Source organism: Cercospora kikuchii (genome assembly GCF_019650295.1).
Source record: "Cercospora kikuchii DNA, contig_00004, whole genome shotgun sequence".
Classification (NCBI taxonomy): Eukaryota; Fungi; Ascomycota; class Dothideomycetes; order Mycosphaerellales; family Mycosphaerellaceae; genus Cercospora; species Cercospora kikuchii.
Window position 1 is genome coordinate 2,906,126 of NW_025408585.1, and position 21,134 is coordinate 2,927,259.

The following is a 21,134-nucleotide window of genomic DNA, read 5'->3' on the forward strand; positions in this document are numbered from 1 at the left end:
GTGTGCGGAAAGAGCTGTGCAAGAATGTACCAAAATGGTGGTCGCATGAAGGTCAATTGAATCTCATACGGCTTGCATATTTGTTTTCGAGAACTGTTCGGCGTGGAAGGAAGCGGCAAAAAAGGAATCGGGGGCTTTCATATCTGGAAACGTTTGAGATGGACTTCCGTACTGAACTCTAGACCATGCGCCCATTGATTTATCAACAGGCCTGCAACACAGTTGATGCGATCGTGCAGTTGAGGCTAGAGTCATTGCTATCGATGTGTCCGGTCCTGGTGGTGCTGAAGCTTTTCTGCTGTTACTACGACGGCGTTTGCGGTGACTTAGCTACTGCTATTGCTTTTCGTACAGAGATGTGCTGTTTATCGAGAAGGGATTGAGCATAAAGCAAGCAAGGAAGATCTCAGAAAGTGATTCGCGACTGGTCGTGCATGAAACCTTTAATAAGTCCGCGTTGATCGTCTCTCACCAATCTTGGTGCGCTCATGTATGTGGCCGGTTCCAACTGTGGTCTGTGAGCGACACGAGGATGCCCATCATAGTATCTCAATGATCTGATCACTAAACCATGAAGCCATTACAGTGGGAATGGCACTGGATATCTTCAACAGACCGCTGTGACTGCATGTTGAGTGCGAGGAGCCTTGAGCAGCAGGTGGCACCGTATGGACCAGCCACCGTGCATGTGCAAGACGCGTCTGTGCATCGAGGATGGAGGTGAGGTGCAGAAAGGCGCCAACCCCCTCGGTAGCTGCAAGCAAGTGTCTGGACCCGGCTTCAGCCTCACGTACGATGGCCACATTGGACACCGCCTCGTCGTCTGCAGCTCTGCAAGCGCTGAAGATTTTCTCTGCACGGTCGGGAGGAGGGTGAAGCCGAGTGGGAAACGACGTCCGTGGCGAGGTGGTCGGGCAGCGGTGGGATGGTATTCGTGCAAATCCTTTGAGAGGGAGCGGGCTGGGGTGGAGCAGCGGAGCAGCGTCGTGATCGTCATTTGAACAGGCCCCTTTCGTCCCTCTTTCTGTCGCGCCGAACGAGCCACTAAGCAGCACGCGAGCGACTGCTACTGCCTGCCTGCCTTGCCCGGCACCACACAGACGCTCTCCCACCACCAAACACCCCGACGTCAGATCGACGACAATTGCACGCCGCCGCCCGCCTGCACTCTGCCCACGACAAAGGCCCGCGCTACCCTGCGTCGCACACTGCCACTGCGCGTCTAGATCAGCCACACCGGCCTGAAAATCCAAACACAAACCACCTCATCGACCTAACACCCGAGTGTCAAACAGCACCCCCACTTTATACCGTCCTGATCGAAATTCCTGCTCCCTCGACCTGCACCTCGCAGAGCAGACCACCTGCAAAATGGGACAGACGCTCTCGGAGCCCGTTGTGGATAAGGTACGTGCCCTCACCGCCGCCGCCACCACCGCCCCGCTCCGCCGACGACGCCTGCGTGGGAAGAATTGCAGTGCGGCCCCTCCGTTGACTCGCTGGGGCATGACTCTTACCACACACTACTTTCTCCCACCGCGACTGACACATTGACGTGCGCAGAAATCAGACGAAGGCCAAGATGACCGCGTCGCCTTTGGCGTCAGTGCCATGCAGGGCTGGCGCATCAGCATGGAGGACGCCCACGCCGCCATCCTCGACCTACAACCACTCGAAGGCGACAAAGAGCTGAAACCGGCAACTTCAGACGTGCGGATATCATTCTTTGGCGTGTACGACGGACATGGAGGAGACAAGGTAGCACTGTATACGGGCGAGCACCTGCACGAGATCGTGGCAAAGCAGGACTCATTCAAGAGCAAGGACTTTGAGCAAGCGCTCAAGGATGGCTTTTTGGCCATTGATCGGGCAATCCTCAGCGGTATGACTGCACTTCTCGGAGCAAAACCTACAGCAGGAAGGACCAAGCTGACAAATGCGCAGACCCCAAATACGAGGAGGAAGTCTCGGGCTGCACAGCTTCGGTGGGCATCATCACGCACGACAAAATCTTTGTGGTATGACTGGAAAGAGGGAGAGCATATTCTGCAGAAACTGACCTCTGCAGGGCAATGCCGGCGATTCGAGATCGGTTTTGGGAATCAAAGGGCGCGCAAAACCTTTGTCGTTCGACCACAAGCCGCAGAATGAAGGCGAGAAGGCCCGTATATGCGCAGCAGGCGGCTTTGTCGACTTTGGCAGAGTCAACGGCAATCTCGCACTCAGCAGAGCCATTGGTGATTTTGAGTTCAAGAAGAGTGCAGATCTTCCACCGGAGCAGCAGATTGTCACGGCATATCCAGATGTGACTGTGCACGAGATGGGCGTCGAGGATGAGTTCCTCGTCATTGCCTGCGATGGTGAGCTGGATCGAGGACGGTCTTGCGAGAGTAAGAGCTGACACTGTTGCAGGAATCTGGGATTGCCAGTCTTCACAAGCGGTCGTGGAGTTCGTCCGAAGAGGCATTGCTGCAAAGCAGGAGTTGCACGCGATTTGTGAAAACATGATGGACAACTGTCTGGCGTCCAACTCGGAAACTGGTGGCGTGGGCTGTGACAACATGACTATGATTGTCATTGCTCTGCTCCGTGGACAGACCAAGGAGGAGTGGTACAAGAAGATTGGCGAGCGAGTCGCAAATGGAGACGGGCCTTGCGCGCCTCCCGAATACGGCAAGTCATGACCCATCTTGTACCCTCGCCATCGACAGACGCCGTGATTCAACCATCATGCTCGGCGAGGTCTGTGACCCTCGCAGTACCACCAGCTAACATTCTCCCAGCCGAGCTCAGAGGACCTGGTATGCACCACCGCTTTGACGACTCACCTGATGACTACGACATGGACATGGATCAACGAACACGAATGCTAGGTCGGGGTGGGCGAATCATCCTTCTCGGTGACGGTACTGAGATTGTGGCAGGTCACGGTGGCGACGACGATGTCGACATGGAAGATCGAGTGACCGAAGTGGACGACGCGTCCCTGGAAGAGACAGACGAAGAGGCGGTGCAGAGGAACCAGCAGAAGAACAATGAAGACCGAAGTCAGAGGGAGGGCACACCTGCGCCGCCCGCCGCCGGCCAAGACAGCAACACGCAACAGCCGTCTGGCCAATCTGGTGTTGTGCCAGAGAAGATCCTACCTGTCCTGTACGACAAGCCGAGCGCGAGCGCATCCGGCGGGCAAGATGGCAACGAGAAGACGAAGTGATGGATTTCAATGACATTAATCAAGTTTGCATTCCAAGGCAAGATTCTTCATGGAATTGATACCCTTTTGCGAGACGAGACCCGAGACCCAGCACGAATATGACCAACAAAACTCATCAAATTCAAGAACTCCGATCTTTCTTCTCCCTCTTCTCCTCGCTTCGCTTTAACCGGAGCGACAACGCCCATATGCGCCATTGCCCTCCTCCCGTACACTCAGTCCACCATACCTCATCCGCCTCCAACACATCTGCTCTGAGCTACTGCATTCGATCAACCACAAAATCAATAAATCCAAAGCACAGAACGCGAGACGACGTGGCATCATAAGACTCAAAGCGGAGTTTCCTAATTTACGAGATGAATGCGTTCCGCGTGGGCGCATTGAGGGCAGGCTTGTTTCTTTTGGTGCGATGAACTGTGCATGTGAAGTGGTTGACTGACTCCGGCTGTAGTACAAATATCATGTTGGAACGTAGCGAATGCTACCTGTTTTCTACGCTGATTGTACTCGATGTGCTGTCGCCTGCTTAACTGCTTTTCCTGGAGAGAGGTCGTACACAAACTGCAGTGTCTTGCATGTACGTACCGTGTGCTCGGCCTCGGACTGTTCCTCCGGCATCAGCATGTGAAAATCGTACCTAATGTGTATACTTTCTTCCTTTGTATACAGCCATGTGTAACAAGTGACGCTTGTCGAGATCTGAATCTTGTTGGTCTATCGATTTCTGCCAGATGCCGTCCATCGGCTCCACGCATCTGCTGCCAAGGTTGGCTGTCGGGCTGCCACGCTGGCTGGCCGTCCTGCCAGTCGGCGTCGAGATGCTCGATAACGTCAGAAGCTAGTCAGAAGATTGACTACTGCAGCTTGACATGTGAAAATCCTGCTTGGGGGTTGGTGGGTGGGATGTGACTTGGCGACGCTCTCATCGTTTATCAGTCGTCTTGCTGAAGGGAAATGTGAAAGCTGTTGTTGACCTGGTCATCTCCATCAATTCACTGTTCAATCTATCGGAGCGAAGTCCTGCGGGTCTTGGCCGTGCACGCACACATCCGCGGCCGGGAACGTCGACACTAAGACAGCGACTAGGGAGAGCTTTTGCGAACGCGTGCTGGCAAAGCGTGATCGTCATTCGATTGCAATCCGCTAGCGAGGCAGACTGACACAACGTGTTGTCCACTGTCTTCTCCTGGATTCTGCTGTCTATCAATTCTGTCTCTTCTTATTTACGTCCAGCTCGCATCTGTTCTCTTTCTTGCTGCGTGTCTTGACAGCCGCGGCAGGTAGGACCAGACAAACGCCAATCAGGGACCTGCTTCCGAGGAGCGCCTACTTTCTACAACTCGGCCCATTTCCTGCTTGGGGAAACTTGTTATCGGACTTGCACCTTCGACGCGATACTCCCCTCGACACGAAACATATAATGGCGCCCAAGCGCAAGAGAGCGGCTTCGTTGGCCGCGGAGAAGAACGGCGCAGAGGTCGAGAACTCGCAGCAGCAACCTCTCGACGTCGAGCTGCAAGACAACGCACCTGCTGCGGCAGCGGTGAGCGCGAGCCCTGCTAAGAGCAAGAGCAATATGGATCCGCCGGCGAAGCGCACTCGCGCCAACTCGAAACGGAGCATGAATGGCAATGAGAAGCAGCCTGCTACGATGGCTGTTCAGACCGGAGGCAGCGTCTCCATGCCCATCAATGCTACAGCTGATGGTACCGGCGAGTCGGGAGAAGCTGGCACAATGCGTATGGAAGCTCCTCCGCAAGCCGGTCTGGTTGATCCCGCTGGAGGCTACAAGACGAACAAGCCGCCCACCGACCGCCCAGTACGCGTGTACGCCGATGGTGTCTTCGATCTCTTCCATCTCGGACATATGCGTGTTCTGCAACAGGCGAAGACCGCATTCCCAAACACTCGATTGATCGTCGGCGTCACAGGTGACGAGGAGACATTCAAGAGGAAGGGTCTCACTGTCATGAGCGCCAAAGAAAGAGCCGAGAGCGTCAGACATTGCAGATGGGTTGACGAGGTGATTGAGGACTGTCCTTGGATCATCGACGTCCCATTCTTAGAAAAGCACAACATCGACTACGTCGCGCACGACGATCTGCCGTACGGCGCATCTGAAGGAGACGACATTTACGCACCGATCAAAGAGAAGGGCATGTTCCTTGTCACACAGCGAACGGAAGGCGTCAGCACCACTGGCATCATCACCAAAATTGTACGAGATTACGAGAAATACATCAGTCGGCAACTGAAGAGAGGAACGACGAGACAAGAGTTGAACATTTCTTGGTTGAAGAAGAATGAGATGGATATCAAACGACACGTTTCGGATCTGAGGGATACTATCCGACAGAACTGGAGCACAACTGGAAGAGAATTGAGCTCCGAGTTGAACAGATTGTGGCAGCCTAGCAGGCCTAGCAGTCCTGCTCCTTCGGCCACCCCGAGCCTTAAGAATGGTCGTGGTGGGACGGCGAATGGCATCGATTCTCCGCTTCCTGCCGTCTCGGCTTCTGATAGATTGAGAGTTGAGACTGCCGCGGGCAGCAGCGGCAGGAGTCTGACACCTTCGCGCGGCAAGAATCTGGACTTTGCGGCCGGTGTGGCATTTGGTTTGATCGGTGGTGTCAAATCATGGATGGAGGGATCGAAGAGGAGGAATCTTTCGGACAGCAGAGCGCAGTCGCCGAATGATTCGCCTGAGAGAAGTCCGGTGGACGATGAAGATATGGATGGAGATGCGAGGGGAAGGCATGGGAGAACGCCGGTGGTGGAGAAGAGAAATCCTTTGGAGACGTTGCACTCTTAGGGGGGTGAAGATTCTCTTGTGTCTCCTGGGACGGCGGCGGCCGGGTCTTCGACGACATTGCTCGGGGGTCCTGCTCCGCCGATGATGCAGGTTCCGAAGACGATCCTGTATCCTCCTGGTTTGGGGTTCTCGGCTCCCGCTCCTACTGCGGCACACGCGCCATCAGTTGGACCCATTTCTACTACTGCTACACCTGTTTCTTCCACTTCACATAATAGACAGGACAGTTTGGTGGAAACTACAACTTCTAATACTGCAAAACCTGCTGATGATGCTGCTACTGCCGATACTCATGCTGCCAATCTCGCAGCAGCGCACGATATTTTGGACGAGCTTCTTGCTACTTCTCAGTCTTCAGCTTCTTTGACTATGAAAAGATTGGAGAATCTTACGCTTCATCCTTCGTTCTTTCAGCCGGCTCCTGCTGGACTCGATGCCGGTGCGACGATGACAGTCAATCCTGCGGATGTCATGCCCAGAGGAAAAGAACCTGCTCCTGGGGCGGGACTTTGGCAGGAGGTTCCTGGGTTGTCTGCTGCTCCGCCTCCGGCTTCGTCTTTGGACCCTGTGCCGCCTCTCATGTCGGAGCAAGAAATTCTGGACTCTTTGTCTGCCAATTTGAATGTCAATATGGATATGGCAGATGTCGGAGGTGTTCCTGTTCTGGATGAGCCTTTGTTTGATGAGCATGGGAGGTTTGTTGATCCGGGGATGGAGGGTTTGTCGGGTGTGGAGCAGGTTGATACGTCGAATGGTGATGCTACGGAGGGTGAGACGGATCCTTCGGCGGCGGAGAGGAGTTGGGAGAAGACCATTGGGGAGTTGGATGAGGAGATGGGTGGGTTTGGGGGATAAGGCGGAAGTTCATGTGTGCCTGCATGGATGAGTACCACTTGTGGATGTGATCTGGGCAATGGTAATGGGAAAGGAAACACAAGGGAACCAAAAGTTTGGGCGGAGGTGTACATATTAATAGGCCTTTGGATCAAAATGGAAATGGAGAAATTGATCAAGTCGGGCTTTTAACCTCAAATGTGTGGCTGTTGCTGCTCTTTTGCTGTGGTCTAGAAGGGCGTTCGGTATACTGCAGTACTATCGGTAACACCTGCCACTATGTGCTTCGTTAATGTCGTGGACTGAGTCGTGTTGGCATCAGATGCCATCACTATGATCTGGCAACGGATCATTCATCTTCCCTCAAGCAAGTAGGTTGAGTCAAACCTGCGACCTTCCAGCAACATGCTAGCAACAAAGAGAATATAGCGTTTGCTAAATGATCCCGTGAGTGTTGCACAACCATCAGGGACGACGATGCTTTTTCTGGAAGTTTGTGTCAACTGTCATCCCCGAAACATCGATAGTACTCAGTATGGAATTGATGGATTGTAGCCTTATATGGCGCGATTTGAAGGAGCCGTTGTGCTCTGAACTTTGTCGTAATGAGTTCTTTTCGTCAACGTGTGCCGATTGTGTTGGCCCGATTGGCTGTTACCGCTTCTCATTCACCGCTTGTTCTGAGACAATTGGGATCAACATTTGTGCTTGGGCATCTGCGTAATGTGGTGGAGTGAGTACAATGTGGTCTATTCTCGCACGCCGTCTGGCGAGCTTCTCGGCGTTTCTCTACGCAGTACAGCTGAGTCATGAACGCAGCGTTCAGCAAGGCCAGAAGAAGACCACGACAGCTCAAGTGACGCGATCGCTGATGAACATGCTGCTGTGACGAGGAGGTGGAGCGGAGAGAGTGTGACGAATACGGGCGGTGGGTGCTGCTTCTGTCATTTCGCCTGCCCCAGATGTCATTGTGTGGAGAAAAACGCGGCATGCCGGGAGCCGAGCCGAAGGTCGGAAAACAACACGCGTTCTCGCTTTTCAGAATTTTCCCAAGACAAGTCCGAAGGCAATCGTGGGCCCAGCTTCTCGCCCAAATCCGTTTCTGCTTCCATCGAAATCGACGCGGCCAGACTCTTGTAGCTGTCGCTGACACGAACTGCGTCAGGGATTCATCCTTACTTCCGGACATGCTCCGGCAGACGGCGACAAGTGGCACCTATAACGATCCTCGGCTTGCGCAGGTGTTATGTAACACGAACTACCAGAAAAAGCTTGCGCTCGGCACGCCTTCTTTACACTAAACATGTCTGGAAATGGAATCCAGGAACCAAGAACTTGCATCACTCACATGCGTACGCTCATGTACCCCATGTAGACAATGAGTCCTGAGCATGATCCCTGGACGGAACGCGAATGTTCCACAACCGTTTCATTATATAGAGATGATGAAGCCTGTACACATCGCTGGTCTCCGATTGCCCATTGACAGCGATTCAGTCTTACCTGCCACTTGGGTCTTCATTGTAAGTTTGATACGCTACTCTCGTTCATTCTTTCATCATCTCCGATAATATGGATCGCCCTACGCCGCAACAGCCTTCAAGTCCGGGCGAACTGGATGACGACCCGGATATTCAGTACGAGTATGCAATGGGAGAGGGTGGTGAGAGACTAGTGCGAGTTCGATTCAATTCTCGCGCTGCAGCGCAGTCGCCACCTGCTGCACATGAGCCTACTTTCCCTTCTGCTGCCATTACACAAGATCAAATCAAGGATTCGAAACGGCCACATCCCATACTGCGAGACAGGTCGAAAGAGAACGTACCAACGCTGGGAAACAATGATGAGAATGATAAGCATGCTCAAGATCGAGCTGCTGCTGAGGCGCAGAGTCGAGGGAATGCAATGGCGGAAAGAGTAAGACGAGACTCACCGCCGTACTCTCGGAATTCGATTGAGTCTACAGCATACACAGAAGACGGCGAGAGCGATTTTGAACTACTTGGAAATTCCGGAGACATTGCGATGAAGCCATATGCCCACGACGAGGATGGACATAGACGTACCTACAGCCATGACACGTTGGTAGGTTATCCTGCGCCTGATGGGTATGCTACAGATCTGGAGAGAGGTCCCGATCCCGAGGAGACGGCAGCGCCCAAGGACGAGAAGCCACAGAAGCAGTATGAGGAGATATACAATGGATATGTGGACGGATCGTACAATGTTCCCAAGCCGGAGAAGTATCGTGGGGGTGTGCTTTCCCAGCTTCTGAAGCTTCACAAGCAATCTGATATGGGAAGCATGCGAGATCTTATGCAAACGCCGCCCACTCCTGGACACCGCAAGACTGGATCCGAGTCTTCCGTGTCCGCTTCTGGAACGAGCACTCCTGGTCGAAGGAAGTGGTATGAACAGAATGAGCAATCCCGGGACACTCTGGCAACTCTCATCGGAGCATCCAATAGTTTGGCTACGCCGGCAGGTCCAAAGGTCGACGGCAGAGTACCGCGGCCAAAGAAGAAGCGAGATTCGAGCATGGCGCATCGTCTAAGCGCGTTCTTCAAGCAAGAAGAAACGCAGGTCAAGATGCACATTTCTGGCATTCTTGCTCGGCAGGAATTCATTCTCAAGATGTGTAGAGCACTGATGTTGTATGGAGCCCCAACTCACCGACTGGAGGAGTATCTGACCATGACTGCACGAGCACTGGAAATCGAGGCCCAGTTCTTGTATATCCCTGGCTGCATGATCATCTCCTTTGATGATGCGACAACGCACACCACGGAAGTGAAGCTGGTCCGACTTGCACAAGGTATTGATCTGGGCAAACTCAAGGACGTCCATCGGGTATACAAGGAGGTCATTCACGATGTGACGAGTGTGGAAGAAGGCACTGGCCAACTGGACGAACTGATGGCTAGGAAGCCGCAATTCCACCCCTGGTTCCGGGTCTTCGTGTTCGGCATGACCAGCGTGACAGCCGCTCCGTTCTCCTTCAACGCCCGCTTGATCGACTTACCGCTTTGCTTCTTCTTTGGCTGTCTGGTTGGAGCACTGCAGCTCATTGTGGCGCCCATGTCACCTCTTTACAGCAATGTGTTCGAAGTGAGCGCGACTGTGCTCGTCAGCTTCTTGGCTCGTGCGTTTGGCACAATTCGAGGTGGCAGTCTCTTTTGCTTCTCCGCTTTGGCACAAGGTGGCATTGTCATGCTGTTGCCCGGATACATGTTCTTGTCCTCATCGCTGGAACTGCAGGCACGGGCCATCGTTCCTGGCTCCATCCGGATCGTCTACGGAGTGGTCTATTCTTTGCTCCTTGGATTTGGTATCACCATTGGTTCAGCTCTGTACGGCCTGATTGACAAGAACGCCACGTCCGATCTTGAATGCCGCAACCCACTTCCGTCTGAATACGGATTTGCCTTTGTCCCGTTCTTCGTCATTTGCATCAGCATCCTCTACCAGGCGAAGTGGAAGCAGATGCCTATCATGGTCATCGTGGCTTGTGCTGGCTACGTAGTCAATTACTACAGCAGCTTGCGCTTCGCGAAAAGCCCGCAGATCGCGAGTACTCTGGGCGCGTTTGCTGTTGGAGCTTTAGCGAACTTGTACTCGCGCTTCCGTCATGGCGTGGCGGCAGCTATTCTGGTTCCAGCCATCTTCACGCAAGTACCTGGAGGTCTTGCGAGTACTGGCGGGCTGCTGAGCGGTCTTCGCGTCGCCAATGAGATCAATAACTCGACTTCCACGATCAACGGCGCTAGTGGATACGAAAAGATTGGTGCCGTCACTGGAGCCAGCTCGAATGAGCTGGTGTTTAATGTTGCGGGTTCGATGATTCAAATTGCAGTTGGTATTACTGTTGGGTTGTTCTTGAGCGCCTTGGTAGTTTATCCTCTCGGAAAGAGAAGGAGTGGGCTTTTCAGCTTCTAAAAAGTTTTGGAGAATTAGAGAATAGATCAAAAAGGATAGAGATACAGCGGATCGGGAGGGCGATCTGCTTGATGACACTTATGAGGTGTGTACGATAGAAAAGCAAGTGAAAAGTAATGATATGATCTGAAGCGGGCCATACTGAGCCCCACGCCAAGCATAATGCCCCCACTTCGTCAATGAAGCCTTCCATCACTGTGAGCCTCTTCTCCTCTCCGCGACATCGACTCCATCGTCAGAGCATGGTCGGAGAAACAGTAAAGGCATTTCGACCAGTGACCCTCGTTGACAAGCCTGGGAGACGCGTGACGACGATGACCGACGCCTCAATGCGTACAAGACTTCACACGTTCAGCAAGCTCGTGCCCGAGCTCGAAAGTAGCCTGAAGGCCTTCCAGAGCTCAGAGGCGAAGTTCCGAGTACTCAAGACGATATCCCCATCACATGAGGAAGCGCAGAAACCAGCGGCGCCGACTGCGGACCGGTCGCCAAAGACGCTGTTCATCTTAGATTCTTCCTTCAACCCGCCATCGATCGCTCACAAGACGCTCGCACAATCTGCATTGGAGCGAGCCACTACCGATCATAATGCCAAGCCTCATCGTCTGTTACTACTCTTTGCAATCATGAACGCAGATAAGGCCCCTTCGCCTGCTTCGTTTGAGCAACGCCTTGCTATGATGACAGTCTTTGCCCGGGACTTACAAGACTCTTTCCAGCAGGAACCCGACAAGTACGACCCTTTAGCTATTGATATTGGCGTCACAAAGCTTCCGTACTACACAGACAAGTCAAAAGCGATTGAGACAGAGGGCCAAGAATGGTATCCAGACAAGCCGCATCACATTCATCTTGTTGGTTTCGACACCTTGACGAGATTCTTTGGTGCCAAATACTATAAGGACTTCGATCCGCCTTTCGCGGCTCTGAACCCGTACTTTGATGCCGGACATAGACTACGTGTCACACTACGTCCTGATGATGACTACGGTACGGTCGAGGAGCAGAAGGCCTTTGCACAGAAGCTTGAGGATGGAGAAATGGCAAAAGATGGCGGGAAGCCAGAATGGGCGAAGCAGGTCGAGCTCGTGGCCCCCAACCCAAAAGCCGGAGTAAGCAGTACGAAGATTCGGAAGGCTGCCAAAGCCCAAGACTGGGAGACAATCAAGCATTTGTGCACTCCAACAGTAGCAGAATGGGTACAGCGACAGGAGCTATACCAGGATGATGACAGAGGAGCAAAGATGGCATGAGAGAGAATAAACTACCCACAAGCCTTCAGATTGCCGACATGAACTGCAAGCTGCTCACCTGGAGCTCTCTCGCCACGCTAACCCAAACCGGTAATTCCCTTGCCACGTAGGAGCTTGTCTACACCGGAATCACGCGAGCTGAGCTCTTTGTGCCATACGAGCCAATAAGAGCTTGGAAGGCTCCCACTTCATGTTGTATAACAGCATACACGTCGGAAGCCCAATCTGCTTACCATGCACATCTACCCATATTACTAGAAGTAGCTCTCCAAGCTTCCTCCATCTGCAGCTGAAACAACCAGACCACCACTGTATGCAAGCTTCCGGACGAGAGGGACAATATTTACAGTTGCGAATCGTTGCCGCCACATGGCAAGCTGGGTATGCACCGGATGTCTAGAAAAGAACCCTGGCGTCCCCATGCACTGCTGGAGCTGCGACGCTCTAACATGTTCCGACTGCCTCCTCTCAAACGGCGGACACTGGTTCAACTTTCTCCGAGGACCCCTCTCACAACAATACATCCAAGCTCAACAACGAAATCTTATAGCTCCAGCTCTCTGGTCCGAAAAATATCCCCCACCTACCAACGCGGAGCAAATCATGGAGCTTGCGGAAGATTATTGGTTTGGGTTGGAGCAGAAACAAGGGGATAGGTTTGGGGCGCATAGGAGAATTTGTGCGGATCGGGCGTTTGCTGAGGCGTTTGGGTATGAGGATGATGAGTATAAGTGGATTGCTGGGGGGCAGTGGCAGAGTGCTTTGGTGTTGGTGTGGTATTTCGCTGATGCGGAGAATGTTGCGGTTGTGGATGATGAGGATGATGTGCCGTTTGAGGATGCTTGGTGGGATGAGATGGAGGAGGATGAGTTGCAGACTAGTGGGGCGGAGGTTATGGGGAGATGATTCGTTTGAGAGAGATCCAGCACACGGCACGTGGGGAGGGTTTCTCTGCTCGATTATTTTCGAGGTCGTGCTGTGGGAGTGCGATCAGGTGAGAGCAGCAGAGATCGATCTCATCTCTCGTGAAACCAATATCTGAAGATCTCACCTCTCAATCTCATACGGTTTGCTGTCACCAATTTCAGCAATCGTAGTACAAAAGCCTCTCTACTCCTCCAACATTTCGATATTCCCCATCACAGAATGCATCCTCCAATCGCAGCAAAACCAACCATGTCTCGACATCCCCGAACTGATCCGCCAACTTCAGAATCTCACTTCGACTGCTATCACGAGTCGAACACTTTACCTTCACGAGAATGTTACGAGGTATTCACGGATCCTTTCGGCGTACGACACGTCGTGTGTGCAGAATGTGACTGGCAAGGCTGTGCAATTCATCATTTGCTTCATGACTGCACTGGAAGTTTGGAGGCATCGGCTTGTGATGAGGAGGAGGGGAAATGATGCGATAGGCATTCTCGAACGGCGTATCTGGTAGGCGCGTCGGGGAAGAAGGGCGGGGCGCAGGCATTTGTCAATCTAGCAGGAGCTGAGCGAAGGAGGGGTTCTAGTGAAGGAATCGTTTGCATCGGCAAATTTCATATATTGAACTTTCTGTTATTTGGAAAGGCTTCGTACGAATAGGCATTGCGCCCACGTCTGATAAATTATTCGGGTCGATACTTCCATACCTTGACACCACGACTTTGAGCCAAGCCGTAAGAGTATGGTCATGCCGGGAGATGCCCCAACGACCGCCGTCAGCGTAAAGAGCTTGGCCATTATGTCGGGGTAGTCGTTCTCGGTGGAAGATTAAGGAAGAAGCTGACAGCGTGCCTGGTTGCTTCGCTGTGCTTCCCTACTGATTAAAAGGTGCTCGGTGTGACGCAGGTCTGTTGTAGCAAATCGTGTCGTGGATGAAGTAATACCTGGAATTCAGTCTGAGTGGTCGTCGCCGCAGAGATCGACAACCTGTGACTTTTTCCGTGGTGGTAAGTGAGCGGTCGGAACCTGTCGAGCCCCAGGGTCCTCCAAGTTGAGCACAGTATCGCCAGCGCGCGGCATGTTGCGGGCACGCTTGTTAGAAATCACAGATGGCGTCCGACCACGCTCACGCTTCAGATTCGCTGAAATTCCCTTTCTGGTTGTCAGCCTACCACATTAATTCCAACGCGGGCGCAAGAATGTCGTACCTTCAGGTCCCTCATCTGTTTCTGCAATTCGCGAACTTCCTCCTGACTCAGCTGCTCCTTCTCTTCGAGTGGTGGTGGCGAAGGTGTGCGGGGAATGACCATCTCGGCTTTGAGATTTCCCAATGATCGATACTTGAACACAATCTTCATGGCAAATTCTTCGTACTCGTTCACCAGTTTGGTGTTTATGCATGGCGGCGCGACTGTGGCTGTCGGCGCTCCGAATGCCACGCTGTGCGATAGCGCACGGCCCTTCAATGCCTTTTCGGACACGATGCCTAAGTCCGAGGCAGTCTCGTAAGTCTGATCAACCGTGTCCAATGTGATCTCCTCGTTGACAAAGACCTCGATGGTGCCGAGTTTTTCGAGCCGATCAGCTTCTTCGGCGAGCATCTTACCGTCTGTTGCCACATCCAACGAGTCGAAAAAAAAAAGCGCTGAAGCGTAGTGGATGGTGAGTAGCGGCCTTCCACTGTGCAGGTGTGACTTTGACTCTGAACCTCGGGAGAAGTTATGATCGTACCAGCGGCACGCTTGCCATCAATGTGGATGTAAAATGTCAGACAATTGCCTTTCATAGGTGTACCCTCGGCCACGCTGATGCGCATCGCAAAGGTCTGGTTTGACTTGGCTTCCACGTAGCGAGTCACCGTCTTCTCCTCTGGCTCGAAAGCAGTCTCAGTGTACTCTTGGAGTGGCTCACCGTCGACCATGACGGCGACTTCGATGCCTGGAAACACATCGTTGATGGCCATGTCGGCAGTGCTGTAGTAAGTGTTCGCTGTATCTTGACGATCCGTCAGTCAGGCCTGGGTAGTGTAAGTCGTTGAGGTTGATTGGAAAGCGGACAAGAGAGTGTAAGAAGTGGTGTGCTTGCAAGTCGGGTATCAGGCAGCCAAATGAAGTGAAGCTGCAGTGAGGAACACAGCTCGACATGTGCGGAGTCAGAAAGCACATGCGCCTCGAGAACAGCCAGAACTGCAGTGGCGTCTTGCGGACCATGCGGTCGAGCGGTCTTGGAGGCAAGTGAGGATTTTGCTCTCCTAAAACAGCGGTCATGTCGTAGCACTCAAAGACTTACTCTGCCAAGCGTCACAGCTGTAGTGTTGCCGCCTCCAACATTGATATGGCTACAATTTGTCAGCGTCGTGGATGAGCGGCCATCGCCCCTACTGTTCTGCGGCACGACCACAGTCCGCTAGCACTGGTCTGAGTTCATTACGCCGATACCGTCACGCGGTGGACGGTGGATGCCCCAGTAGCAGCTCCTGTCACTTAACCCTTTCGGGCTGAGCATTATTTTCGCCATCATATCTTGCGGGGTGCCTTCAGCTTCCTGCTCATTTGGGAGCCTCAGGTACATTTGTGCGCCACAGCGCAACCTTCGCGAGGTACCCAGAGTGAGCTTTGTCGAGTAGCTATCGGTGTCCGTGAGGCGAAAATGCTTGAAAGCTTGTTCTGCTTCTATTGGTCCCGGGCGTTGCAAAGGCCATATGAGCGCTGGAACTGGGGCCGACTGCTGTTGACCAGCTCGAGCGCGTGAAGACGAAGGTTGATTCCAATGATGGGTCGACATCGACTCGGGGATGTAGCTTCTTGGGTTTGAGCCGGTCTGCGCGCTCTTCGCGCTGCCCAAGGTACCGTCCGATCAACCGTGCTCTTCGCTTGAGCAGCTGGGTCGTGTGGCGCTTACGAGATGGTCAGTGAAGTAAGGACCCAACAGGACCAACGCGCTCGATGCTCGAAACCGGAGATCAACTGTGCTTTACACATCAAGTGGCAGATCGGGCACGGTGCCACTGGAAACAGCTGGTCGAAGTGCTGTAGAGACACAAGAGATGCGGCTCTGCGCGGGAGGTTCCGCTCACTCCTTCCGAAAGATCACCGTCACCAGCGAAGGTCGAAGCACAGCAACATCACCACGATCTCCCACTCTCCACTCTCACCAAGACGACGAGCCACACCACCACAGTACGATCCTCAGTCCGAAAACCTCAGACTCTGCTAATATAGCTCGAAGATGCTCGCCCAATCCCGTGTCATCGCGCGCTGCGCACCAACTGCCGCTCTCCGCCGCAACTTCACAACCACCCGCCCACAATTCGGCTCACCATACCACTACCCAGAGGGTCCACGGAGCAACATCCCGTTCAACCCTCTGACCAGATTCTTTGCCTTCCGATACTGGGCATTCATGGGTGGGTCATGGAAGAGCAAAAGCAGAGGGATGGGAGACACTGACAGGGAGAACAGCTACTGGATTTGGACTTCCATTCGGCATTGCTGGTAAGTGCAGGACTGGGCTGCGCCTATTGCTCCAGGCAGTATTAGGTAGGCAGGCACTGACAAGGTATACAGTCTGGCAAACATACAAGAACCAATAGACGAGCGGAACTGGGAAGGAAGTAGTGAGCTTCTGTGTATTCAAGCGCATCGAGGAGTGGCTGGAAAGCAGGAAATTAGAAACAATGGCACTGTACAGATACTTCTAGAGCCATTTCATATGTCAATGGATGACGACCAAGCAGCAATGCGCTTCCTCTTGCTCCCACCTATCTGACACTTTTGCGCATCGTGATTGGCTGCGGCATTGGCTCCGTGACTTCAGAACTTCAATTCGTGCATGTGAACTTTTTGTGAAATGTCCAACGACTTTCCAGCCCGACATGATGCGATGAGATCCACGTCTGCACGACTTCTAAATACATGCCCTTCTGATCAGCCAACATGAGGAACCTCCGCAACATCTCGCACTCAATTTTCCACTTTCCCGCCTCTGACTCCGAATCACCACTCACAGCCACAGCCTGGGACGGCCCTTCAAGTCTCATCTGCGCTTTTGGGCCGACGCCCACAAATCCAGCGATAACTCTCAAGCGCTACAATAAGACCCAAAATGCTCTCTCATCCGATGGCGCGCTCGTCGCATCCTGGGACGCTCCTTCCCCAAACCCAGATCTTCCATACGACAAAATTCTAAACATCCACAGCCACACGGACCAAGGCAACATATCTCTCATCCTGGCCGGCGGAGACATTATAGTTGTTCGCGAAGACCCTCAAGATGGCCAAGACCTCATCGAGATTGTCGGATCTGTAGACGTGGGAATTTCTGCCGCGGAATGGTCACCGGATGAAGAACTCCTCGTCATCGTCACTAAAGCACAAACGATTCTATTCATGAATCGGGAGTTTGAGAGTACGACTGACGGATCTGCGATTGAACTTCGTCCGGAAGATGTTCTGCACAGTGCAAATTTGCATGTGGATGTTGGGTGGGGAAAGAAAGAAACGCAGTTTTTGGGTCCTGGTGCGAGAGCGAAGGGTCTGAAGGATCCGACTGTGAAGGACGTGATGGATCGTGGTATTTTGAGCCAATTTGACTACGGAGAGAGTGTTGCCGTTAGCTGGAGAGGCGATGGCGAATTTGTTGCTGTGAATTCTGTGGCGGAAGTGGATGGTCGAGAGGATGGGGAGAAGTTGAGGAGGAGAGTCGTGCGGGTCTACTCGAGAGAAGGTATTCTCGACTCAGCTTCAGAACCTGTCGATGGGCTGGAGAGTGCTGTTGCTTGGAAGCCCAGTGGACAGATTATTGCTGGCGTGCAGCGACGGGAGGCAGAAGGCCGGGTCGATGTGGTATTCTTCGAGAGGAATGGTCTGCGGCACGGCGAATTTGAATTGAGGCTATCCAAGGACGAATGCGATACTGTTGGGCAAAAGATTGACCTGCAGTGGAATTCAGACTCTAGCGTCCTGGCCGTGAGTATGAAGGACAGAGTACAGCTATGGACGATGGGCAACTACCACTACTACCTCAAGCAGGAGATCTTGATAACGCCATCGGGAGACGATGCAGTGAAAACGAACTGGCATTCCGAGAAACCCTTGCAGCTGGCGTCTCATACTGGTCAGGATCTTCGATGGCTCAATTACTCTTTCGAGGTATCCAGAGGAAGTGTCAAGCCACCTTTTGATTACGGTGTCGCGGCTGTCATTGATGGCAAAAGGCTGAAGATCACGCCGCTGCGGACTGCCAACGTACCTCCGCCAATGGCATTTGACGAGATTGACCTGCCCGATAATGCGATAGATGTGGCTGTTGATCCAAGCGGCATGCGGGTAGGAGTGCTGCACTCGGATAGGATTTCAGTACTGAACTGCAATTATAGCGCGAAGCCGGTTAGGAAAGCCAAGATACTAGAGTCTCTGCACTTGGATCTGCCACCCGGCACAGCAGGAAGACAGCTCTGCTTCGATGCGGATGACGGAATAGTTGTGGCATCCTCGACACCGGCTGAAGAAGGCACGCGAATCAGCACTGTCTCGGACTTTGGTACATCGGATATGCGGATCGAGACGGAGGTTGTCTCGTTGTTCAGACCTACTAATCACGATCGGATACTGTTCGAGAATAGCAAAGGAGCGGTTCATGACTTTCAGACGAAAGAGATTGTCGGTACGCTCCCGAATGCCTGCCCACAGGTGGAAGTGTGGCACGGCGACGACGGCGACATCCTTTTCGGTCTCACAGCGGGCGGGTTGCTGCACGTCCAGAGCAACTTGCAGAAGTTGAGAATCACCGGGTGCACCTCGTTTGCTGTAACTCATACGCATCTTGTGTACACGACCAGCAACCATCTGCTGAAGTTTGTGCATTTGCAAAATCACAGTGAGCTCGAGGTGTCGCCTGATGAGCCTGAGAAAGATGAAAGGTGCAGAAATATTGAAAGAGGTGCGAAGTTGGTCACAGTCATGCCTAGCGCATATTCCCTCGTTCTGCAGATGCCACGAGGCAATCTGGAAACAATCTACCCGCGAGCCTTGGTGCTAGCGGGTATTCGACATGAGATCAGCAAGAGAGAGTACAAGAGGGCGTTCCTCATCTGCCGGACACAGAGAGTGGATATGAACATCTTGCACGATTATGCGCCTGAGCAGTTCATGAATGATGTTGAGCTCTTCATCAAGCAAGTGAAGAAAGTCGAATACATCGATCTCTTCCTCAGCTCGCTGTCCGAGGAGGATGTCAGCCAGACGATCTACAAGGAGACTTTGAAGTCGCAGGGCTCTCCATCAGGCGTGAATGGGCTCACAAACGGCAATATCGCACAATCGACAGGATCGACAACGTCAAAGGTCAACACAGTGTGCGATGCTTTCCTCAAAGCACTTTCGAACCAAGAAGAGACGTATCTGCAGTCGATCATCACAGCGCATGTCTGTAAAGATCCTCCGGATCTTCCTGCCGGTCTCGCGCTTGTCTCGACGCTTCGCAAAGACGGCAAGCAGGATCAGCTGGAGCAAGCTGTAGATCATATTTGCTTCCTGGCGGATGCGAACAGGCTCTATGACACCGCGCTGGGCATCTACGACCTGGAGGTCACATTACTTGTGGCACAGCAGTCACAGAAAGACCCTCGGGAATACTTACCATATCTCCAATCGCTCAAGGACATGGAGCCTCTACGTCAGCGATTCGCCATTGACAACGATTTAAAGCGACATGTCAAAGCTCTAGGCCACCTGCATGCCCTCGAGGCCTTCGAGGAGGTCAAAGCTTATGCTGCAAAGCACGAGCTGTACAGTCAAGCGATTGAGCTTTACCGCTACGACAACGCGAGACTGACGGAACTGATGCGGATATATGCCGACTTCCTGCTCTCGCGCAATCGATACAAGGAAGCCGGTATCGCATTCGAGTACATCGGTAATTATTCTGCCGCATTCGAAGCATACCGCAGCGTGGGTTCTCTGTGGCGAGAATGTCTTTCATGCACAGCGGATATGCCTGAAGAGCAGGTCCTCGCCGCTGCACACGACCTTGCAGAAGGCTGCGAGGAGTCGAAAGACTTTACTTCAGCTGCAACAATCCACCTCGAATACCTCAAAGATCTCAACGAGGCTTGCAGACTTCTATGCAAAGCCTATGCTTTCGCAGAGGCTGTTCGCGTGGTAACCCAACGCAAACAACTTGACTTGCTCAAATCCGTCATCGATCCTGGTCTCATCGAGACCTCTGCAGCCACAACTGAGCTCCTCGCCGAGATGAAGACTCAGCTTCAACATCAACTCCCTCGCCTCCGTGATCTCCGACAAAAGAAACAAGATGACCCGATGGCTTTCCTCGACGGCTCTGGCGCTGCAGCGAATGTAGATATTCCCGATGACATCTCCCTCGCTCCCACAGATGCAACTACGAGCGCCGGAACTTTTATGACGCGGTACACTGGGAATAAGAGCAATCTGCTCGGATCTGTAGCAACTGATGCGACACGGAAGACATCCAAGAATCGCAGGAAAGAAGAGAGGAAGCGGGCTAGAGGAAAGAAGGGTACGGTATATGAAGAGGAATATCTGGTCAATTCGATCGAGAGATTGATCGAGAGGCTGAATGAGACTGGCGCGGATGTGGCTCGGCTTGTTGAGGGACTAATGAGGAGATGTATGCGGGAAAGAGCTGTTGCTGTCGAGTCTGCGTTTGCAGATGTGGAAGCCGCATGCCGGGATTGCTTGGATGAGGTCTTCGTGGTTAATGATGGTGCTCAGCAGCAAGTCCAGACCGCGCAGGAGCAAGAGCAGCCAGGGCAATCGGGCCTGGGGCCCGAGATGCATCGGCCGTGGGGTGGCGAGGGTGTTTTGTTCGAGGCATTGACTGCGAAGAGGAAGGAGAAGCCTGTCATCAAGGCTTTTGAGAGACTAGGCTTGCTGGAAAGGTAGATTGAAAAGCTGTTGTAGCATGAATATAACCCTCTCGATTTGTGCTCCAATCACCGGTGGTCTGCTGGTAAGAGGTATTTGTACTGAAAATCGCACCGGCTTGGCTGAAATGAAAGACGCTCGACTAGCTTCAATGGTACAGCGCGCACATACATACACAGATACATACATGGATACAACAGGATCTGGCGGCCTCGCGTCCATTCTTTGTCGCCGGAAACACCTGC

The 21,134-nt window shown here is 52.9% G+C and overlaps 9 protein-coding genes across 11 annotated transcripts; 8 read left to right on the plus strand and 1 right to left on the minus strand.

Annotated features, from left to right (window-relative positions):
* Positions 1–1,371: 1,371 nt before the first annotated feature.
* CKM354_000737200 (uncharacterized protein) lies at positions 1,372–3,214 on the plus strand (the record flags this gene model as incomplete). 2 transcript variants are annotated; one of them, XM_044802718.1, is made up of 7 exons in its annotated part: positions 1,372–1,407; positions 1,564–1,882; positions 1,945–2,018; positions 2,069–2,360; positions 2,413–2,673; positions 2,784–2,873; positions 2,925–3,214. In XM_044802718.1, the coding sequence occupies 7 exons, from the start codon at positions 1,372–1,374 to the stop codon at positions 3,212–3,214; spliced, it is 1,362 nt and encodes a 453-aa protein (XP_044658653.1). The 2 variants fall into 2 exon arrangements, with proteins under 2 accessions (XP_044658653.1, XP_044658654.1); XM_044802719.1 differs by having other exon boundaries at positions 2,784–3,214.
* Positions 3,215–4,637: 1,423 nt separating this feature from the next.
* On the plus strand, positions 4,638–6,029 carry CKM354_000737300 (choline-phosphate cytidylyltransferase; the record flags this gene model as incomplete). The annotated part of the gene is made up of 1 exon (XM_044802720.1): positions 4,638–6,029. One exon carries the CDS (start codon positions 4,638–4,640, stop codon positions 6,027–6,029), a length of 1,392 nt encoding a protein of 463 aa, XP_044658655.1.
* Positions 6,030–6,110: 81 nt separating this feature from the next.
* CKM354_000737400 (uncharacterized protein) lies at positions 6,111–6,884 on the plus strand (the record flags this gene model as incomplete). The annotated part of the gene is made up of 1 exon (XM_044802721.1): positions 6,111–6,884. The coding sequence occupies one exon, from the start codon at positions 6,111–6,113 to the stop codon at positions 6,882–6,884; it is 774 nt and encodes a 257-aa protein (XP_044658656.1).
* A 1,551-nt stretch (positions 6,885–8,435) lies between these two features.
* CKM354_000737500 (uncharacterized protein) lies at positions 8,436–10,799 on the plus strand (the record flags this gene model as incomplete). The annotated part of the gene is made up of 1 exon (XM_044802722.1): positions 8,436–10,799. One exon carries the CDS (start codon positions 8,436–8,438, stop codon positions 10,797–10,799), a length of 2,364 nt encoding a protein of 787 aa, XP_044658657.1.
* Positions 10,800–11,041: 242 nt separating this feature from the next.
* On the plus strand, positions 11,042–12,052 carry CKM354_000737600 (nicotinamide-nucleotide adenylyltransferase; the record flags this gene model as incomplete). Its single annotated transcript, XM_044802723.1, has 1 exon — positions 11,042–12,052. The coding sequence occupies one exon, from the start codon at positions 11,042–11,044 to the stop codon at positions 12,050–12,052; it is 1,011 nt and encodes a 336-aa protein (XP_044658658.1).
* Positions 12,053–12,242: 190 nt separating this feature from the next.
* Positions 12,243–12,958, plus strand: CKM354_000737700 (uncharacterized protein; the record flags this gene model as incomplete). 2 transcript variants are annotated; one of them, XM_044802724.1, is made up of 2 exons in its annotated part: positions 12,243–12,363; positions 12,603–12,958. In XM_044802724.1, 2 exons carry the CDS (start codon positions 12,243–12,245, stop codon positions 12,956–12,958), a joined length of 477 nt encoding a protein of 158 aa, XP_044658659.1. The 2 variants fall into 2 exon arrangements, with proteins under 2 accessions (XP_044658659.1, XP_044658660.1); XM_044802725.1 differs by lacking the exon at positions 12,243–12,363 and having other exon boundaries at positions 12,422–12,958.
* Positions 12,959–13,933: 975 nt separating this feature from the next.
* CKM354_000737800 (uncharacterized protein) lies at positions 13,934–14,945 on the minus strand (the record flags this gene model as incomplete). The annotated part of the gene is made up of 3 exons (XM_044802726.1): positions 13,934–14,134; positions 14,191–14,627; positions 14,714–14,945. The coding sequence occupies 3 exons, from the start codon at positions 14,943–14,945 to the stop codon at positions 13,934–13,936; spliced, it is 870 nt and encodes a 289-aa protein (XP_044658661.1).
* A 1,265-nt stretch (positions 14,946–16,210) lies between these two features.
* Positions 16,211–16,574, plus strand: CKM354_000737900 (uncharacterized protein; the record flags this gene model as incomplete). Its single annotated transcript, XM_044802727.1, has 3 exons — positions 16,211–16,388; positions 16,444–16,476; positions 16,549–16,574. 3 exons carry the CDS (start codon positions 16,211–16,213, stop codon positions 16,572–16,574), a joined length of 237 nt encoding a protein of 78 aa, XP_044658662.1.
* Positions 16,575–16,917: 343 nt separating this feature from the next.
* On the plus strand, positions 16,918–20,907 carry CKM354_000738000 (Elongator subunit IKI3; the record flags this gene model as incomplete). The annotated part of the gene is made up of 1 exon (XM_044802728.1): positions 16,918–20,907. The coding sequence occupies one exon, from the start codon at positions 16,918–16,920 to the stop codon at positions 20,905–20,907; it is 3,990 nt and encodes a 1,329-aa protein (XP_044658663.1).
* Positions 20,908–21,134: the final 227 nt, after the last annotated feature.